The sequence below is a fragment of the Aplysia californica genome, unplaced genomic scaffold, assembly GCF_000002075.1.
Source record: "Aplysia californica isolate F4 #8 unplaced genomic scaffold, AplCal3.0 scaffold00039, whole genome shotgun sequence".
NCBI lineage: Eukaryota > Metazoa > Mollusca > Gastropoda > Aplysiida > Aplysiidae > Aplysia > Aplysia californica.
The window spans coordinates 1368994-1391502 of NW_004797309.1; the positions used below are offsets into that span (position 1 = coordinate 1368994).

The 22509-nt window shown below is 38.1% G+C and overlaps 1 protein-coding gene across 1 annotated transcript in view; it reads left to right on the forward strand.

Annotated features, from left to right (window-relative positions):
• The first annotated feature begins 3097 nt into the window (after positions 1-3097).
• The window catches only part of LOC101847017 (arrestin domain-containing protein 17), a 22274-nt gene continuing 2862 nt past the window's right edge, over positions 3098-22509 (forward strand). Inside the window, exons 1-4 of the mRNA XM_005091997.2 lie at positions 3098-4017; positions 15135-15302; positions 20138-20361; positions 22146-22325. Of these exons, the coding sequence (XP_005092054.1) occupies positions 3900-4017; positions 15135-15302; positions 20138-20361; positions 22146-22325 (690 nt within the window). The 5' untranslated portion in view covers positions 3098-3899. The remainder of the gene's footprint in view (positions 4018-15134; positions 15303-20137; positions 20362-22145; positions 22326-22509) is intronic.

Here is a 22509-nt window from a genome sequence, read left to right on the forward strand (position 1 = left end):
CTTTTCCGAGAAGGCTAGCAGGCGTAGGTCTTACCTAGTTTTTGGTCTTACCTAATACCTACCATAAGATCAAGTGTGTGGCTGAATAACAGCAGTAAGAAGGAGCAAAGGAGAAGCAGTAGAGTCAGGAGCGCAGTGAAGGGGACAAAGGGGGTGAGGAAAGTGGAGACAAAGCAACGACAGAACATTGTTGGAGAGCTGGAAATGATGCAAAAGGAGAACATTTTAGATTAGAAAAGGTTGCGTCACTCTCCAGATTCGAACCCGGGACCTACTGAGTGCAAGGCGAGCACCTTTAGGCAATGAGAATCCCCCGTTTTATTGTTTATATCATTTTAAACCGGGTAATATTAACTTCTACAATTGCACCTTATTGTTTATTTGTTAAACTAGAAACTCCCAAAGGATGAATGGGTTTATTTTTTACACTGACAGCGTATACCTTTTAACAGCATTGTTTGTTTTTCCCATATGGATAAGATCAGAAAATTCATTTTGAACACTTAACAGGTTATCATTTAATGCCTGTACATAGTCTTCAACCGATGTTCCCAAAAACATTTCTGAATATCATACAAAAGACACAAAACTTCTTGTTCTATGGATTCACATTTGATGGCAGGCTTTGTAAGTGTTAGACTAAAAGGAAACATAGTCAGACTGATCTAAGGGTTATTTTTAAAAGCCTTAACTACATCCTAAAACGCATCCGTACTTACAAAAATATAATCTACGACTGACTTGCCTTTGGTTACAATACAAGTGGTGTTCCGTTGCTCGTCTCCATTTGTTATTCAATTCAATATTTGAAGTTGTTAATTTTATAAAACTGTTTACGTTGAAGACCAAATGCGTTTGTTTCTGAATCCCGAGACCTACGACCTCTGACATCGAAATCCATATACATGTAACCTGAGATAAGTTCGCAAGTGTGCAATCCATGTACAAAAGAAGCCACATTTTAAGGCTAAACAAAGTCATCCATGACACCAGTCCTAGAATTTAGATCACCTTTAATCAACCTGGGCAAATTTCAAAATTTTACATTGATCGTTTCCCACCATCATTTTGGTGGAGGAGTTGTAATGATAAGAAATGCACTTGCTTCTTTTTTCAACGACTGACTGCTAAAAAAAAAATTTTTCTCGTAGACAAAAGTGTGCTACAATCAATTGTGGATGTATTGTTCTGCTTTGTTCACATTCCATATTAATATTCACATTATGTGTATCGTGAGACATTATTGAAGGGTGTCGACCAGTTTAATGAATGCCGATAACGCCGATATGAATAAAAAAGTGCGAACCCCAAAGTTTGCAGAAATGTGGAACATCCTTCTGAATGATTAAGTTTCAATAACAATAAATAGAATGTGACTGTCACAAACTATGTTACAAGATATTTTCCAGGCACCTCCAATTTCGAGTAAAGCACATTCCGACACGTTGAGTGAAACTGACAATCATGCGTTGACACTGCTCGAGATATCTCTGTGGTGCCTTCCGTGATGGTTTCTCTCAAGTCTTTCTTCAAACACTTCAAACACTTCAAATGGTGAAAGTGAAGGAGACTCGTATCCCGATTGTTTGGAGTCCAGTTGAGCTCAGTGGGACTGATTGCCTTGTAATCAAAATGGATTTTGACCCAGCCCAGAGCAGCTCTGGTGTCTTGAGAAGCAGCCCTATCTCGCTAGAAGTGCTGGTTCTTTCTTCCTTCATGCTCAATAAAATAAAAGTCCAAAACCCCTCCAGAATTTTGATAAGGTGATGAGGGGTCACTCAGAGTTCATCAAATGACTGACCACCATAACCTTTTCAAGAGTACGTTGATTTCACAGGTTGTCTACCGTGTGATACTCAGAGTTTAGAATTCAAATCTTATTTTCTATAACAATAATCTTTCAAAATTTAAAGCCCATTGCAAAATGGACCTTTTGCTTGGAAAATTATGTTTGCTACAGATTTCTTCACGTCTACCCTTGCAAATAAACAGGTTGATTAGGGAGATTTTGCTTGCTGATACATCTAAACTGAAAAGCACGCTGTACAGGGGCTAAATGATTTACTCTCTTTCCTTTGTTTAACAGGAAATTTTGTTTTTTGAAAAACATAATCCGGGTGCATTTTCTTGCTTTCGGTGTTGATTGAATCATAAACAAGAAAGTTATTAACATTTTTTAAACAAATCGTTTTCCTTGTCAGCTAGAACGTAATGGCACAAACTTTTAAATGACCTGCTATTGATATATATATATATATATATATATATATATATATATATATATATATATATATATATATATATACATATATATATATATTGGGGAGCGGGGAGAGTGAGTATAAATATGTAAAAATATATACATTTATTTTGCTTCCCAGGAAAAAAATGTTCTGTCCTATCTCGAAAAGAAGTCAATATAATTGCCATTGAAAGAGGTGAGGTCGCCTGCGCTCGGAGGCATAAATACACACAGCTATTTATTTCTCTACACACCACACAGCTAAAGCGTGAGAGAAAAAGAAAGAAAGGCATCCTGGCAGATGTCTTGAAGTCCTTGTGTTCTCACATACACACACAGAGTATATATCTATATATACGTGTGTGAGGGTGTGTGAGAAAATAAACGGGCTTGCCTTTCTGCTTGGCATCTTGGATCAGCTCTATATATATATATATATATATATATATATATATATATATATATATATATATATATATATATATATATATATATACAAATAAAAGATGGTTGAAATAGCCCCAAATATAACAAACATTTTCTCTACTCTATCTCTTCCCAACCAGCACCTTTGCTGTGTTTGTCTTTCTCTGTTGAGACGATATAATGCACCAACAGGGTTCATCGGCTTGTTAGAAGTCAATTTCCTACTTACAAGAATGTAGGAGGGGTGGGTCGTGTATGTTTGTGTTGTGGTGGGGGGGAGGGGGAGGAGAGATTGTGGCAGGCGAATGCAAGCCGTATGAAGAGGAGAGAAATAAAAAGAAAAAAGTATCCCTGAAAACAACGAAGACTACACAGGTCCTGTCATCTGGCCTAGGCCCATAATTCATCACGATGCGTCAGACCGTTCGCTTCCAACTATTTGGCCGGGACACGCCTGTGTACAAAATTAGGCCATTGAGAGCCGCTAGATTCAGTCTACTTGTTCTTTACTTACAACATCGTTGTATTTTCTGTAGGCTGGCATATCTGTAGATTGTAGTCGAAATTTAAAGTATGTGAAAACAGTCGTAGCAGAATGTTTTAGATTGCTGTGCTATATGCAATCTCGTTGTTCTAATTGCCTGTCAACAGGAAAACGGAAGTTGTAAAGTAAGTAAGGATACCACAACGCGGAGCTGTCGCTGTGTGCGCGATGTGCAGCGAAGTGAGCCGCTTGGATTGTGTATTGGGATCATATTCATGTGCTTTTTTTCTTGGATGTTGATTTTCTCGAGACCTTTTCAAATAAAATATATTATCAGTTTCCGAGGACTGTGGACAGCGACGGAAAAAAGAGACATAAAAAAGACGACATTAAGTTGCACGTTTTATGGAGTAAGATTTCGTTAAATGTCGTGAGGGATAACTCTTCATCATTGCGTGCATTTGGGACGTGTTTTCTCCCACTGATTTTAGATGAATGGTTGCCCCGGGTCTCTGCTCGTAATGTGAGGCTCCCAGCCAAGGACATCTCTGTAGAAGAAGGGGTGTTCGTCACTTGGAGTGCATTTAGCGTAAATCATTTTGCTGCCAACAAAAGTCTTACCTTTTTTTTGTCCCCGCCATGTGATAAATCCTGAAACTGTTAACCGGTGTTGGAATAGCAGCCAGTAGTATAAATAAATACAGCTGTAGTGTGTGTGTGTGTGTATATACCGGTCAGTGACCTACTATGGCTCGTGTGCTTTGTTTTGCCATACTGACCAACGACCGCAGGTCAGTTTGCTGGGCGGGCGGTGTCCTGGAGGGAAAGGTCACTCTGGACATCAGCACGCCATTGCCTGTCAGAGGTGAGCCTATACCTGTCACGTGTTATAGACTATGCATACGATATGACTTGTCGAGGTCAGACGTCGTGGAGTGACGTCAAAACTAATCTTAAAGCAGTGGAGGCTCACAATGGCCTTCAGATGCAAGTCGAATCTTTTCACTTTATGATATATTAATATTAATGACTTTTACGACACACAATGTCGATGCTCAAGTGTTATTGTTTTAATCATGCCTATTAAACAGATGTAAGCATAATTATATTTTACCGGCATATATGCAGTATCGATTAGCGCACAAAACGTGGGTTTGATTCCTGCTTTTTAAAAAAATCAAGTGTCTGCATCTACACTGCTTGGACACTGTATTCCTCCCAGCCCATGTGAACCCTGGCACGAAGGGTTGAAGCAGCTACCTACATGATCTAAATAGTGTCGTATTGTCATAAAATAGAAATATTATTTACCCTTTTAGAAATAGTCACATTCTGAATATTTTGAAAAATATTTTTTTTACAAACTATAGAAAAGAAGAATGCCTTTTATAATGATTGCTAAACACTTTTTTATTAAACTTTCTCTTTCTGTCACTTTCATTTCTTATTTCAGTTTTTCATAGTAATATTTTTAAACGTATCCATAGCAAAAATAGACTTCAAAATGAGGTAATTTTTTTAGAAAGTATATGCAGTTATTTTTCATCAAAGTGTCTTACGATAAGGGCCATTCCCCGTGTTCCAACAACTCACCTATATACAACCCCGTGTTCCAACAACTCACCTATATACAACCCCGTGTTCCAACAACTCACCTATATACAACCCCGTGAATAATGCCTGACGAGGCAGAACCTTTTATTCCCTTGAACGTAAGGCAAGGATTTAAATTTCTTATTTGAATGTCGACAATGACCCCATCAGTGGAATCGACTCTTTATCTTAGTACGACTACAAAAAAGTTTCCAAAGACGGATGTGTACGAGTTTTGGGTCACAGTATCGATTACAATAGATATTGATGATCCGTGTGATATTATGTTTTCATTAAAGGTATTGTCACTTGATCTAGATCCAGTATGAGTTTTAAAAATCAAACGGTATGAGCAGCCTGTGATCTCAATTCACTTTTTAAGTTTTCCAACCTCCAAAAATATTTCTAGTATTTTTTTCCTTTAGAACATTAATGAGTTTACAGAACCAGAAGGTGTTATACAGGCTCATGACATGGCTTATTTTGCAGTTTTATGTAAAATAAGGCAAAGTGTAGATGTGTTACACAATGTCATGATTCTTTATACCAGTAGGTTGCCAATGTGTATACAGTTACGGTCAACTTGGTGTCTTTGTTGCTTACAAAATATATGTTCCACAGAGTAAATTTTACTCGGGTGGCGACCTAAGCCTACTCTTATCGATTTTAAGACCATAAAAGGAACATTTAACGTGCGCAACTTGCACACGGGACCTCCGAGAAGACTAGATCTAGGTGTCAGATCTTGTTTAAGGGAGACGAAAGCAGATGGCCGAACATTGTTAGAGAGTAGGAACGAAGGTGAAGGAAGATTTTTAAAAAGAAAATTTTCCGTCGATGTCAGGTTTCAACCTATTTAAGAGGAAAGGCGAACACCATAACACCTAGACCAAAAGGGCTATATTGTTTTTGGATCGTATTTTATAGGCAAGGGCTAAAGTGTGGTGTTGATCAAAATAGATCAACGTTTTAATATGGTGTATGCTGTTAACCTTCCAATTAAATTTGGTACCCCCTTTAGGCTTACATTAAAGAAATATGTCGGAACCTTCATTTTTTCAGTAATGAGCTTTTAGATTCTGTTGGTCATCTAACTTTTAGACCCGCATACAAAAACCCGAGAAGAGTAAACAAAGCGATTGTGTTCAACTCATTTTAACTGCAGTCAGGCGAAAATAAGCTAGTAATTGTGTTCACATTTCCTACCCGCTAAACATTTTTGCTGTACTTTCAACCTCCACCCCCACCCCATGAAAAAGACATTTTTTGAAATGTGCTTAAAATGTCAATATCAAAGAAGCTTCTTTATTGCATAGTTGAATGTTCGAGTCAGGAATCTTGACTTATTCTAAAAAGATCAAAGGAATTCGCCCGTTTGAAAAAAACTTTCAACATGCAGATTACAATACATAAGGGCGGTCAAAACTTGTCTCTGGCACTTGAAAAATGGACCAATAGAAACACATTTTCCCTTCCCAAAAGGGGGTGGGGTAGTTCCTATGCACAGTAGAATTGTAAATAGGCTGATTTATCAATGTCATGTTCATACTGTGCCGGAACAACATGGGTGGAACTGTTGCTTTTTCTTTCTTCATCCTTACTATCGTCATTATTCCTCTACTTCTTTTATATGTTTGTCACTCTGTTGTGAACTGGTGTTTTCGGGGTGCTTGATAGTCGAAGCGGACTTTGTGCTGTTGAGGCTAGAGAGGTGAGAAGAGTAAGCGTGATTCCCCGTTTGGAGTCCTCTGTTTACATCCACCCCTTGGCGCTCATTAAAAAATATGACCTTATGCAGTTGCAAGCGCCGTAAAACCTTTCTAAAACTAAACATAACACATTTTCCCAACTCCAAATTTGAACCTTTTCATTCATAACTTGTCTAGTGACATTTTATTCGGAAATTGATTGATCCCTGTTCGTGGCTTTGCTTTCCTTCTTTATTAACATTACAATATATTTGAGCCAAATTTCGCCTTTTAGCTTATTCGCACTTTTTAAAAAGCGATTTAGCTAGTACAAGTGTCTAGAGAGAAAATCTACGTACTAGTGTACATGTTACACAACTTTATATTTTGATATTTGAGCTCTGAAGTATACTCATACCGGAATTTTTAACTAAATAGTAAAAGGCACGGCTTCTTGTAGTTTCAAAGAGTTCAGTTTTTCTATTCAAGTTTTTCCAAACAGTATGTAACCGAATAAATACTGATCAATATGTATGAGCATAATATATCACAATAGATACCTTCTAAAAATCTACAAGAATCTTGAATTTAAGAAATGGAAATGACGAAAGGGCCTTCACTGTACTATTTCATATAAGCAACAAGCCCCCTTTTTGACCCGTGGATTTCTGTTGTGACATTTCCTCTGTCTGTCTGTCTGGCTGTCTAGCTGTGTGTCTTTCTGTTTCTCTGCCTCTCTGTCGCTCTGTCTACAAGTCTGTCTATTTGTCTGTCTGTCTACCTGTCTACTGGTCTGTTTATTTTTCTGTCAGTCAGTCTGTTTTTTCATCCAGTCGTAGGCCTGATTATACACTTTAAAGACTCATCCCGACTAAACTTTTTTCACTTTGGGCCCAGACAATCCAATAAACTCCAGGTTACAAGGTTTTCTTAATAGCCGACATCTACACTTCCCTCTAAAAATTAGTTGACCTATCCAATAAAAAGATTTTAGAGTATGGATTTTAGCCTGCAAAAAATTACAATTCGAGAAACTAAAAAAAATGTGTGCAAATGGAATACACAAACAGAAGTACACATTGTGTTTCCGGCGTTGAAAATGTGACAATGAATTTGCAGGTTCAATGGATTTTAGATTCTGCCGAAACTTTAGATTCTGCACCATATCAGAAAAGTCTGTTTGTTTTGAGCATTGCAGGAGGAATGCCACTGTTGCCGCTTGTTCAATCCTCACCCCTCACCCCCCCCCTCCAAAAAAAAAAAGAGAAAAAAATGAACTTTTTTCTGCGTGCATCTTGTTAGATTGTATTCTAAACTTCGAAGTCGTTCAGCAAACGTGTGGTGGGGGAGGAATGAAACTGGAAAAAAATCTAGCCAGGTAAAAGTATTCAAAAGCTACGTCTCAGGAAGGCGTTGCAAGAATAGATTACTTCAGCCCTAGGATTTTACAGTAATTCAGCCTCCTAAACTGCCTTCATTGGGTTCTTTTGACTTGTCTCAAGAAAGCTCCAGTAACACGATACTTAGAATCTCATAGCTTGTGGCCCCACCTACGTTGTCTCGGAAGGGCGAGGCAAATCTAACGTAACCCTTTTAAAAAAACCGGTTTCTTGTCATTCGCGTTGTTGGAGGTCTTTCTTCACCCCAGCATTTGTGGTCCTAGAGCCACCTGCTCGAGCGGCTTAGGAACAAACATGTCTCCACAATATCAAACATGTCTAGACAATATCTTCATGTCAGAATCTCTGCCGATTAGTCGGAAGCAAGTTCAGTTTACCCAGGTCCAAACTCTTACTTTGATTTCTGTTTACGTCCTTGCGCTAAAAAAGAATATGGATGGGCCCTCATCAGACCTAAACGTTAAAAACAACATTTTTTTAAAAAGGGAGGAGTTGAAATACTACATTCCCGTATTATTTTTTCAGGGAACATCTGTGGGCGTCCATTGTAGATCATGAGCCAGGTAATTCAAATTTTGTAACATTTTAAAACATTTTGTATTAGGAAACAAACCAATAGCCAGAACTACCGGAAGGGTAGAAAAAATATGTGCACAACCACCGAGCCAAAGAAAAAATGAAAATGGTTTTAAAGCTAGCATAGTACTAGTGGGTTTGCTGAAAGGTGGTTTTCGTCGATAAATCATGGTTGTTGCTATATTTTGTTCTTTTTACTCCATGAAGAAGATAATTTCCGTGCCGTTATCTATTACAGATATGAAATTAAATCCCTTTTCAGTCATTCGTGACTCACAAATGAAGAAACTTTGAGAAGGCAACGGAAGCTTGATTGAGACCACCTGACAATTTCCAGGGACAAGGATTAACCCGTAAGAGCTTGTATCAAATCTGCACCTCGCCAATGAGGACACAAAACTCACTGAAAGCTATGAAATGTAAGCGTAGCCCCAGTATTTTCAATGCAATACAAAGCTTGTTTGTAAAGAAAAGGAAAGTTTAGCTTTTTTGCGTATCAATTGCAAGCCTTACGTAATGTCCCATGTGGGCGTTTACCTGAAACTGACATATTTTACGGCGATACTTTAAGAACCTGACAAATGCTGTAGTCAACGCGTGCTTGATGACTCACGTACGCACATCGCTATGAAAGAATACGAATAAATGACAAAGCAGGTAAACGTTGAGGGAGGCGGAGAGGGGGGGGGGGGGGGAGAAAGAAAGAGAGGGAGAGAGAGAGAGAGAGAGAGTGTGTGTGTGTGTGTGTGTGGGGGAGAGGGTGTAGTAACTTGATCCGGTCTTTTTCGGGGGCTTTGTGTTAGCGGACTTCCCATATGTGATGATAATTTAGCCTACGACTACCTACTTAGCCCTGGCATTTAACGGATCCTCCAAGTTAAAGTTACTAGGCATACCCTTTGATTGACAGTGTCGTAAGCATGTAAGAAAGTAAATAGGGTTAATGGTGATGTTTCATTTGTGTTAAACATTTGTGATGCATAACGATCAAAGATGATATGAGGAAACGATTAACAAATCTGACACCTATGATCGGTTACACATACCGGTAGCATGAAAAAATACTTTTTACATGTAGCCTATTCGACAGAAAGCCTTTTGTTTGCAAAACATCGAACAAAATGCATCCCAAACACGAGGACAACAACTCTAAAATGTGTTCCTTGGACTCGTACGTAAAGAGTATTCCTTTTGTTTGCGGAACTTTTAAATTTATTGGGTCAATACAGGTGGTCCTTCAATCGATCACTGTCATAACACAAACGTTTAAGAGGTACGCGACTATAAAGCAATGTGTAAGCGAAAGCCAAACGTTACATCTGTACTTTTCAACTTTTCAGGGATCCAACTTGTTGAGTCAGAGGTTAAATCATTTGTGCGGGTTCTTTTTCGGAAAAGATTCGTTTTTATCGAAAAGCCATGCCTTTAATGATCAATACCATATAACAATTTGGTGTATTTTAAAGTGATCCTGCAATTTAAAAAGTGTATTGGATGAACATGACAGGTTATTGATGAACAAATAAAGCTACGAATATTATATGTTTTTATTTATTTATTTATTTATTCTATTTTATTTTGGGGGGTGGGGTGGGGTGGGATGGGGAGGGCAGCTAGGCTGTTGGCATATTATGCTTCCAAAGAAGCTAAGATCACTGATTTGTTATAGGGTCTGTTATGCCTATAATATCCACTTTCCTGGGAGGACAATAATAACTATGCATTTAGCAGATTATGCAATCCAGTATTTGAGTTAATCTAGATTCTCACTGTGAGGTCTATGGGTATTATCTGTCTTCTAACAACTCTTTGGTGAACTTACGGCTTTTATTTATTTTAACAAAGAAGACCTAGATTTAGATGTTTTGGCTTAAACATTAAAAAAAATTCAACTTTGATTTCAAAGGACTCCATAGAAATTCTGTAAGAGGAGAAAACCAAATGCTCTCTTTGATTGTAACCTAGATGTGAGAATATGGTGAGAGAGATGGAGGAAAAGGAAGAAAACGTGACAACAGAAAATATATAATACATAATATGCATGTATATTATATATATATATATATATATACAGAAAGAGAGAAAGAGAGAGAAAAAGGAGAGACAGAGAGAGAGAGATAAGAGAGAGGCAGAGATAGATAGATAGATAGATAGATAGATAGATAGATAGATAGATAGATAGATAGATAGATAGATAGGTAATATATATATATATATATATATATATATATATATATATATATAAATTATATATATATATATATATATATATATATATATAGATAGATAGATAGATAGATAGATAGATAGGTAATATATATATATATATACAGAGAGAGAAAAAAAGAGAGAGAAATAGAGGGAGAGAGAGAGAGAGCGGGGAGAAAGAGAGGTAGAGAGAGAGAGAGATAGAGAGACAGACAGACAGACAGACAGACAGACAGACAGACATAGAAAGAGAGAGAGAGAGAGAGAGAGAGAGAGAGAGAGAGAGAGAGAGAGAGAGAGAGAGAGAGAGAGAGATTGGGGGAGGGGTTAAACGTGGTCATGACTAAGAAACAAAACTCCACCAAAAAAACCCAAAAGAAAACAAAACAACGAGATTATTTTTAAAAAAACAACAACATCGCTGTCTGTTCATGAAGAGTTACAGGGTGGTTGGAAAATTGCCGCTGAACTAGCATTATTCATGAGCTGCCTTGACGAATGTCATGGAGAAGAATTGCCGAATCCTAATGAAGGACCTTGCGTAGCTGGCGAGGTGGGCACTCCTGAGAAAGAATGCACGTTCCTTTTTTAGTTCGAGTCAATGTAAAACCGTATATTATGCGAGTATACTTCATGATTTCACATTTAAAGGAGTCTACATAGTGCTGCATCGGGATATGGGTCAGAGAGGGTGTGGAGGGAAAGTGATGGAGGGCATTTATTTTATTTATCCAGGAGAAAACGAAGCAGTTCCATAATATCTTTTCTTTTTTTCCACTACCACCACCAATATTACCACTACCATCAACACCATCACCACCACCACCACAACCACCACCATCATCATCAACACCATCATCAATACCATCATCATCATCGTAGATAAAAGCTTTAGTTGGGAAAGGAAAATTTTGCTAATTTTTCGTCCGTTCAATCCAAACAAATCAAATAAGGTAGTTCTTGAAGAACCTTACGTGGGCTGCTCGCTGATCGAAACAAATAGAAAGTGACAGCGATTTTCTGGTGCACTTGAACAGACAAAACGGCTTTGGACCTAGCTCTCACAGGTAATTTCGAGGGCAAACGAGGCAGGGTAGACCCATAGCAACTTACTTGAAAAGCCCAGACAGATGAATGAAGATGAGGATAAAAAGCCTGTAGCTAACAGGCGGTCTTGTGTGGTTTGCTCCCTCTTTCCCATCAAACATCAATCGTCCGAATCTCCCGTCTTTTTTATGTTTTTTTACTCCCTCGTAACACCTGTAATAGCAGACCCAAGGCTATGTTTTGGTAGGTTTTGAATTGTCATGCACAAGTTAGAAACACAGATTCGCGTATACAGTGGCGTCCAAAAGAAACTTGAAAACATGATCACCAAAGCACGGTGTTAAAGCCTTCAATTACCTATTCATGCAGCACATTAATTTAAAGCTAAATAAATTCGGCATCATATGACACAGAAAAACTTCATAATAATATTATATGTTAAGAGACGCCCCAGATATGGTCACTCAAAATTGACCTTAAAAAATCATGCTAGGCAAAACTGTGCCAAACCAAAGAGACGTAAAATTGTTTTCACACGTGTATTGAGGAACATCAATATTGATAGAATGGACATAAATAACACATATCCAATGAATGGTGAATCTTGTTTAGCAATACACAATATTATATTTTGATAATTTATCACGACAGTTTCAAATAAAACGGAAAACAGAGGAATCTCATATACCACGCTTAACTTGCCCATTGTTATTTTGCCATTAGTTTTGTATAGTGCATGAGCCCTTTGGGCCTCGAATCTATTACATTTTGGACATAACTATCTTTCATTTCATCCCAAATGTCATAGAGAGTTGTAAACAAAGGGTCTGAATTGGGAGCAAAGTAGCTTTTCTTCAGCTGCTGTTTCATGGTACTTCACTCTTCACTTACCTGTAGGATTCATACCGGGACTATTTGTGAGGCAACGTGGTGGAATCAGGCTCTTGTCAAAATGATCAAAGTGAAGAAACTTGCATTTTTCGGCAGGTTTGTGAATTTTTATCAAATTTTCGGTTTTTTGCTGAACGCCATTCATGCCCATTAAAAAACTCATTTCTGTGTGGATTTTTCTGAAAAACGTTGATTAAATTCACAAAAAATGTAAATTTTCAGTTACCACGGACTCCTAATCTAGGGAAATAACTAATCTTTGGCGGCCATTTTCTCACTAATTTTACCTCTGAAAACAGGTGACCCCCCACCTCCTTTATTGGCAAATATCTCGACTTGTATTCAAGATAAATGGATATTATTTTCATACAAATAAAGACAAGTTAACAAGCTTTAAGATGGTACCAATAACTCTACATGCTTCAACATTGACGAGAACCTGATTCCACCACGCTGCCTCACATTTACTGGTGACCACTCCGACGTTGATATGATTTGGTTTTCCAAGAATAGTTTTGTGGTATTGTCCCTGTGAGAATGTTCCTTTCTATACATGAAGATGTCTACTTGAAGGACACCATAACGGAAATAAGTGTTTGACATGACGTTCCTACACTTGCGTGTTGCATTCCACTAAATCAAGCCATCCAGGGATTCTCATGAGGGCAGTTTTGTTAATTCCACCCCAGACCACCCAAAACAATGACAGTTTCGGGGCCTCTGTTCCTCACTGACATATGAGTTTGTCCAAAATGTAACTAACACAGTCCATGTGCATAAAAGATTTCGTGCTCGACACGAAACCAATAGCACCAAAACAAAAACAAAATTAATTATAATGGGCACATGTTTTGTTAAGTCCCGGTTTTGTGTCCCATTTGTAACTGCTGTATTCTCCAATCTGTTTGAAAATATCACCAGAGGATGATGTTTATTGGAGAGACCATAATATTCTCATTCCATTTGATATTCAATGCATGTCCATTCCACCAATGGTAATGCACTTCATGTCAATATACGCGCGAACACACTTTTGCGTTTCTCTGATTTCGCACAATTTTGCCAAGCCAGATTTTTAAAGGTCAAATTTGAGTGACCATATCTCGGGCGTCTCTAAACATAGTTGAAATATTAAAGTGTCACATGATGCAGAATTTATTCAGCTTTATACATTGGTATGTTGCATGAACTTGTAGTGTTATTGTATAACATGATTTTTGGGTGATTACATTTTCAAGTTGTTTTTTTGGACGCCATTACATACGTGTTGTCACTTGCGACCTTAAGTTTTTGATGAAGAAAACAGTATGTAATTAATTGACAAACCGGTATGAGTTAAGAATTTACGTTTCTTTTTAAAAATGCGCCAACGCATCGTGTGTAAAGTCTTGCCGAGAGACCAGATCAACGGCCCGGTCAATGAGGTAGACGTGGGCTAAAGTATAGAACTGTATGAAGCGTCTTTGCCCCGTCGAGGGTAAGAGAGAGAGAACGAGAAAGTTAGAGAGTGAATGTGTGTGTGTGTGTGTGTGTGTGTGTGTGTGTGTGTGTGTGTGTGTGTGTGAGAGAGAGAGAGAGAGAGAGAGAAAGAGAGAGAGAGAGAGAGGATGGGGGGAGGATGGGGGATCATTTCTAGTAAGAAGATTTTTGAAAGAGGGGAGCTCCTACATAGTTGGTTATTATTTTTGTTTGCTTGTACATGTAGATAGATTAAGAGATGTCACAATTCATTTTCTGTTTGTTTTTTTCTATAAAAGTGATTATGAATCTTGCCAAGCTATCGTAATTGAAAGCACAAAATCTTAAGTAATGAATTTACAACTGGTACCATAGACACATGCTTCACGAAAACACCAGCATGTTAACTCTGTTCTTTATTATGTGGATGCGCCGACTGATATTGTGTTTCTAAATTATGTTTAATGTTTTTGTGTAAGCAGTACGTCAGACACCTTTAATTGATCTTAATTTTATTGCTTTTCACCCAACATTTTTTTTTTATAGCTGGCAGCTGAATTTGCTACTCTTAGGTGAGATATATACTATCGATATTTAGAGCAGTATACACCTGCCGGCAGTTTACATAAATGATGTATCTGATTTGAAGGCTTTCAAGGATATTTCCTAAGTGTCCTGACAATAAGATTAAAAATATCGGCCCAGCCAAGTATTAGAGTGAAATAAAATGTGGCAAGTATTTTCGGTTGATAAAATGGAACAATTAGACCAGTAGTCACTTAACCCATTGGCCTAAGTTTTCTTTAAACTTTAGGTCGAAGACCTTGAATTGAGATTGCCGCTGGATAAGAAAATGCCATGTTTTTACTTCCAACAACAACAACAACAAAAAAACCCACCTCAGCAGCAGCAACGCCACCGCCACAATTACCACCACCACCATCACCACCCTCAACAACAACAAAAACAATGCAACAACAGCAATAATACCATCAACAAATGCAAACTCTTGACAGGGAAGGAGGAGGGGGGGAGGGTGCTCGTTAAAACTTGGACAGTGTGATGTATATGATACCTACGACATTTATTATTTTGTCCCGCCATGTCTTTTGTCATCCCAGGGGTACGAATGACGTTTTATGGTGAAGGCCGCGTTGAGTGGGCAGAAGGATCACCCGTGCCACACATGAACCGACTAGCCAAGCAGCGTAGGAAGGCCTGGAAGAACGTCAGAACGATTGCAGACACCGAGATCTACTCAAAGACCACAACTATCCTGTATGGGGCTGGTGAGTATAAAGAGAAGATAGCATTAGGAGAAGACTCATTGCCATGACAAGAACAACTTTAGTGTCATTTTGGTACTTGAGGTAAAGTGACAGCTTACAATCTTGTAACTTATATATTATACAAAGGTTCAGTTGATTGTACGAAATAATATCATTTTCAACTTCGTCAATTTAATTAACCATGTCAACCTCATAGACGAAATTTTGGGTCGAGCAAGGGAAGTGCTTAGCGCTACCTTAGCCTCTAACCGTCAGCCCAATACTCATTACCTGGCGGAAAATGGGGGAAATAGTATGGTAAAGACTAAATGCGCAACATCCTAGCTGCTGGAAAGGGGAATCTTTCGTCTTTTGGCCATTACACGGGTGCCCATTGGGGTGGGTCTTGAGCAAGACACAATATCATCGCCTCAAAACAGGTTCATGGAAACTGACGACAAGCAATAGTATATTTCAAAAAATATTTTCTCTATTGGTGTGATACCAAACGCATGCTTTTTACCAATGAGAATTTCCCTATGTGAGCATAATGAAAAATGTATTCGTTTCAGGTACTTACTAATTGCCGCCAGTGATAAAGTAAACGGAATTGTCAAGATCAATATCACTTTTGTTTGAAAAGCAGTAAATACAAAGGTTCCAAAATATTATCTTTTCATTAAAACAATTTTGAACATCACATGTCCAGCCAAAACATTTTTTAAGACCAACAAAAAAAGCTTCTCGGCAGGAGCAGACCACATTTTCGAGTCTATTAAAGGTAAATGTGTGAATATAATATTTGGCAAATACAGACTGACTTTTTTTCCAGCAATCCAGCGACGCGGAAAAGTTTACATCGCTCAGATGACAGTTCCGTGGCCGACATTTTATGAGCATGTAAATTATGTCAACTGAAGACGACTCCAAGATGAAATGACACATCAAAGAGAACGAGTAAAGCTCCCCCTTAATGTTTCTAGGATCAGACAGAACGGAAAGAAAACGTTTTATCTTTGTCTCCCTCCCTCAGAGGAACTCGATTTGGGGTTATTTGTATTATTGTAATGATAATAATAATAATGATTCATAAAAATAAAAGTATTAATAGATCTAATAATGATAATAATAAGAGTAGATGTAATAGTAATAATTGTAGTAGTAGTCGTAGCAGGAGTAGTAGTAGCAGTTATAGATGCTGGTAAACTTACCTTGTATCGTTCTCCGCTATTGCTCGGGGATGAAAGTAGCATCCTAAATTCATGCTTTTTTGTCCCTTGCACATTTCTATGATATTGACGCCATCTGATTAGTAGAAAAATGTGCGTATGAGAGTGCCCAATAATGTATAAAGTGCAAAATTGTTATGATATATAACTGTTACATATAAATGTTTAAGATAATTATAGATGTTTGTGAAGGATCTGAGAGCAATGATGACCTTAGAAATGACGGTGATGGTGGTGATAAGTGATTATGTGGGATGGTGCTTACGTTTATAATTATAAGAAAACAATATGCTTGTTATTTGATTGTTGTTGTTTGTTTTTTTAAAAATAATGTTAGCGTTAGTCCTATCTTCCTCTGCTCTGATGAGTCACGAGGGATGTGGGCACCCGCTATCCCGTTCCCTACTGGAACCATCTTTAATGTCACCGTGAAGTTCCGAAATGGTGGGCACAGTCTCTGCTATGGTGACCTTGTTAGTATTAGCCTATTCTAGCGGGCCAAGACAAGTGAAGGGAGGACCTTAGTAGGTAGCTAGTACAGTGGCAGATATTATTTTTGGGGTTTCGTAAGGGGTTTGCAGGTAGCAAGTTCACAATTGGGTTAAAGACTTAATACATATTTAAATGTGAAGTTGCGCAGATCCCGACACAGGATCCTCGAACCCGAGTCGAGAGGGAACAATTTACACACAATATTGTATCCCTTCGCCTCAGGGGGAGCGGCCTCAAACTCCACAATCAAGCACCCTGTGTCTGCATCTACACGGTTTCGTCATATATTTGTGTAATTTCCAAAATGACGTTTGAAAATGAATCTTAAATTTGACAAATCATTAACTGTGTGTATGCTACCAGCTAAATCTAGATAGATGTGCTTTGGTTGGAGAAGTTACAGTCTGACAATAGTGGACTAGTGTGTGTGTGTGTGTGTGTGTGTGTGTGTGTGTGTGTGTGTGTGTGTGTGTGTGTGTGTGTGTGTGTGTGTTTGTGCGTGTGTGTGTGCTAAATTCAAATTTTAATTTTTGTTGTTTATTTAGAGCCCCCACCCCATTTCAGATAGTTATGTCCTATCGAAGAGAATTTTGAATTTAATAGTCCCACCTCTCAAATGACCTTACTGCATTGAGAGGTTGGGGGGGGGGGTCAAGTCAAGGCTCAGCATACAAGCAATAGTAACAGCATCAGTGAGGATGGAGTTCCAGAAATATAAATATTATGACTTTACAAAAGAAAACAAACAAATAAACAGCAGCATCCTCCCCCACCCCTTCCCCCCAAAAAAACAACAACAACACCACAACTCCCAACGTGTCATGAATAGTCATTATAACGTTCTTAAAATTTTAGAGACAATTAAGACAAAAAATTATTTCACATCTCTGCACAAATTATTAATATATTATGCCGAGAAGTGAAATGGTTATTCTAATGCCTCGATCTACTTTATATTATGTGTTTTTTTAAGGAGCTAAACTTAAAATAAATATATTGACTGTAATTAGATGAAAGTAGAAAACGAACACGATTCTGGGCTTTTGAAAATAAACTGTGGCTGTCGCAAGCAATCCACTTAAATTCTTAAATCAACATTTGGAGAATTTTTCGATTTTTAATCACCCCCCCCCAATCCCCAAAAGCTCTACCTCTGCTAAAGATGCACCTTTCAACATCATCAAATAGCAGTTTAATGCTATGCTCAAGGATTACAATTGTCTTGATTTTTATGATTCCTGATAAAAACAAGACAACATAACTTTTTTTTTTTTTTTTTGCCTCTGGTATAAAAAGTTCTCAAAGGGACATATTAGTCGATTGCTGGCGACACCGATCAAATATATTTAATGAGCTTGATCATTATTCTGGAAAAATGAATTTATTTTTACGATGATTCACCTCATTGCTGTTGTTTTTTAAATCGCCAGGGAAGACAACTGGATGTTTTACTATTCCTTAAGTAAAAGCAGAGTTATCTACCGTGCATTACAAACTGAAATAGGATGACGCAGCGAAAACAACGGTCACATCAAGTACAGTGAACTGCTGAATGGTTTATTTATAAAAAACACACAACCTGATGAACATTGGTCTTTTTAATAACATAACATACAGTTGTATAAAGTTTCTGACATGAACACGTAACATTCTCTTCAAAATTCGACGTCTACTGTACAGCTCTTATGAAAACCTTAATATGAAATTAGTGACAACAACCCTATACCTATATCAAATGCATATATAGGACTTCTAACGTCGTTTTATAACAATGGCGGAGGAAGATGACTTGTTGAAACACAACTATTCGGGAACATGATCTAAAGTTTATCAGGACTTAACGGAAAGTTGCATATTTATTATGTTCTCCATATTGTCTTTTAAAAATAAAAATGAATCGTATATACTGATAAATACTATTTATTTAGACATGAACTGTTTTTACAGTAAAATTCTGAAATGCATTAAACGTAAAAAATAAGGATAATAACAAACACAATTATTGACAAACAGAAAACTGGATTAGACCGCATGAAAATATTACTGTTGATTCTGAGCCTTGAATAAATCCCAGCATTTTGTGTTTTCTGTGAGCAGTTATCGTGCGCATCGATAAATAACAACACCTGGAAACAGACACCAACGACAGCATTATATCAGAGTGCTTTTTATGGTCTGTGTGTTTCTCAGGTTAATTCAAATAAAGTACATCAATGCAAATATCCTGCAGCAGCAATCACAAACGATAGCAGAAGCAAAAACGAGATTCCGCCTAATGCGTTAACTTTTTACATCCAAGCATTTTATCATCCCTTGAGAAACCCCCAAGATGGAGTACTATATCTTCTCCCTATTCCTATATAGTGCTGACACCTGGACTTTAATAAAGAAAGAAGAAAACAAATTAATAATAATAATAATAAATAGCATTTGTATAGCGCATATCCCCGCTCAACAGAAGGCTCTATGCGCTTTACACTATATTAATTAGCTGCGTTTGTCACGTTGTGCTACCACAGAATGGCCAGAATTAGTTGGAAAGCAGAGAAGAGTAACAACGAGGTGTGTCAGATTCTCCGCACTAAACAAACCCCGCTTAACTAAAAATGCAGAAAAATACAAAACTTTGATAACTTAAAACGACGCCAGACCACTGTGAAAGAGATGTTGTTTGAAGAGAGGAGGTGCGGCAGGAGGGCCAGGGGTAGACAAAGAGTAACATGGATGGATAATTAGTGTAGCGTGCTAGCAGAACGTGCAACTGCAGCTCGTGAACGTGAAGTCTGAACACATAGGTCTCTGAGCTCGAGATGACACCTCCAGACATTCCGGGTCGGTTTTCCTTCAAAATAAATAAAACAAGAAATAATATTAGTACAAGTAAGAACATACTTTTACGATCTTTCACTCCATCCATTGATGTTGGTGTATGGATACGTGTACTTGTGCTTGCACGTATATCTAGATCGATATTATTATCAACGTACTGCCAAAACAACTATGGGTCATTTATCAGTTTTCAGACCCAGAGAGCGCCTACATGCATCCATTAAGATTGAGAACAACACCAGTTCCCATACACCAACAGCCTTATGTATTATAAGTGTGCTGTATTATAATCCGTGTCTTTCTCAGACCCAGAGAGTACCTACATGCACGTTCTCCCCGCTGGAAACCACTGCATGCCCTTTGAACTTCCAGTGCCGTCTGATCTGCCATCATCCTACGAGGGTTGTCATGGTTACGTGCGTTACTGGCTGGAGTGTGTCCTTGACGTCATTGGTCACGTGGAACAAATCACCAAGAAAGCCTTTACTGTCATAAGCAAATACAATCTAAACACAGACCCCATAGCCGAGGTGAGAGAAGAGAAAGAGGTTACGTGTTCTCGTGGTCTTTTGTCTAATACCAGTGTTCATTGACTGACTCCTGTAGAAATGAAATCTACATGTTTTTATTCCTTTCCCTTCACATTTGGTTGATATTAACACCGAAGAAGTAAGAAGGAAGGGAAAATACAAGAACAACAAAAACAAATAAGAAGAAAAAAGGCCTTAAAAAAGGCCAACAAAAAAACAACAACAACCGACCCACTGTCGATCACGTGAGTTGGTGAACCAATCATAGTACGAATATTTATAACATAGCATAAACACGCACTTAATGTGTCAACTTGTGCTAAGTAACTCGTACTACCAAGTATATTCAAGGAACAGTTATCATCATGGTTTTCTGGCTTTTCTTGGACAGAAATCCACGGCAATTTTTAGGGGAGGGGGGGGGGGCAAGTTAAGAAATGTTCTTTTATTTAACGGATAAGGGGGGGGAGGGAGTAGTATTCAATAATTTAATCAAATTAATTAACAGCCGACATACTTCATCAATCAGCCAACCCCTCCCACTGAAAAAATGAAACAGCGGCATTAACACTACCGCCTTTATCAACAACAACAACAACGACAACAAAAACAACAACAGCAATAGCTGCAGCAGAAATAGCGGCAGCATTATCAACATAACAACAACAGTAACAACAATAAACGCTTCATACACTTTCCCCAATACCCACTCCTAAAAAAAGGAAGAAAGCTACAATCATTCCATACACCGATTAAATCAATTACAGTACACCGATCATTTCATCTGGATATTGTTCTTTTCAGCTTTTCATCTAACTAAATTGTTTCGGGGAGGCAAATGAGTTGATGAATAACCCAAGAAGGTACCTACAATTAGCTGTGGTCTTAAGGAAGACCAACAGTAAAGCTTAAAAAAAACGAGAACAACTCATTATGTGTTTTCACATATCAAATGAAAGAAGTGATCTGAAAAAAAAAGCTATCGAAAATTGAGCTTTTAGAAAAAAGACATAACATTTTTAAAACAAAGTAAAACCAACATAGATATACCCGGGTGTGTTAAAACTGTTTTTGGTAAAAACTATCCGATCTCTAAATTCTCCTGTATCTATGTTTAGGCTCAGAAGCGGTTGAAGTTTCAGAAAACAGAAAAAGCCCCGATAACTTAATTTGACACAATATCGTTCCTTGTTGCCTCTCTCTGGCCCATCTCAAGGAGAAAATTGGGGTCGATAGTAGTTGTCTGACTTGTTGGGTTTACATATCCTTCGTCTTTGTGGTGAAAATGAAATTGATTAGTGCGCTTTAAATGAAAGGAATTCCATTACATAATTTGTTTAGGCCTGAAGTGTTTCAGTGAGAAATGGTTCTCTATGCGACGGGTCTTGAATTGTTTTGTACTTTTAGCAAAATAATAATGTTACACACACGTACACACGTACAAGTACACGTATACATACGCGCACACATACACAGACACACACAGACACACACATACACACACACATACACACACACACACACACACACACACGCACACACACACACACCCACACACAAACACACACACACACAATGTCAGTAAGTACTCTTAGGTTATATATTATACACACGCTCAGACACACAAACACACACACACACACACACATACACACACACACACACACACACATACACACACACACACACACACGCATACACATACACACACACACATACACACACAGATGCACACATACATATTACCTAATATACTATACATCACTAATAACAAACTTTCCCAGAAAGAGATCAAGAGGAGAGAAGAAGTATCTGTCTGCTGTGGTTGTGGTGCTCCGGGCTTTTTCGACATTCGCTACTTTGTCAGTCGCCATGGCTACGTACCTGGGGAGAAAATGATGGTTGACATCAGGACAAGAAACTTCACCAACAGTATCGTACATCTCTTTCTCCGGTTTAAAACGGTGAGTCTTAGGACAAGGGGGAATAGTTTTCTTTCAATCAGTTTTTGTTTGCCTGACTGTCGGTGTGTCTGTCTATTTATATGTCTGTCAGCTTGTCTGTCTGCCTGTCTATCTATCTGTCTATCTGTCTATCTGCGTGATTGTCTGTCTGATTTGCTTGCCTGCCTGCCTGCCTGCCTGCCTG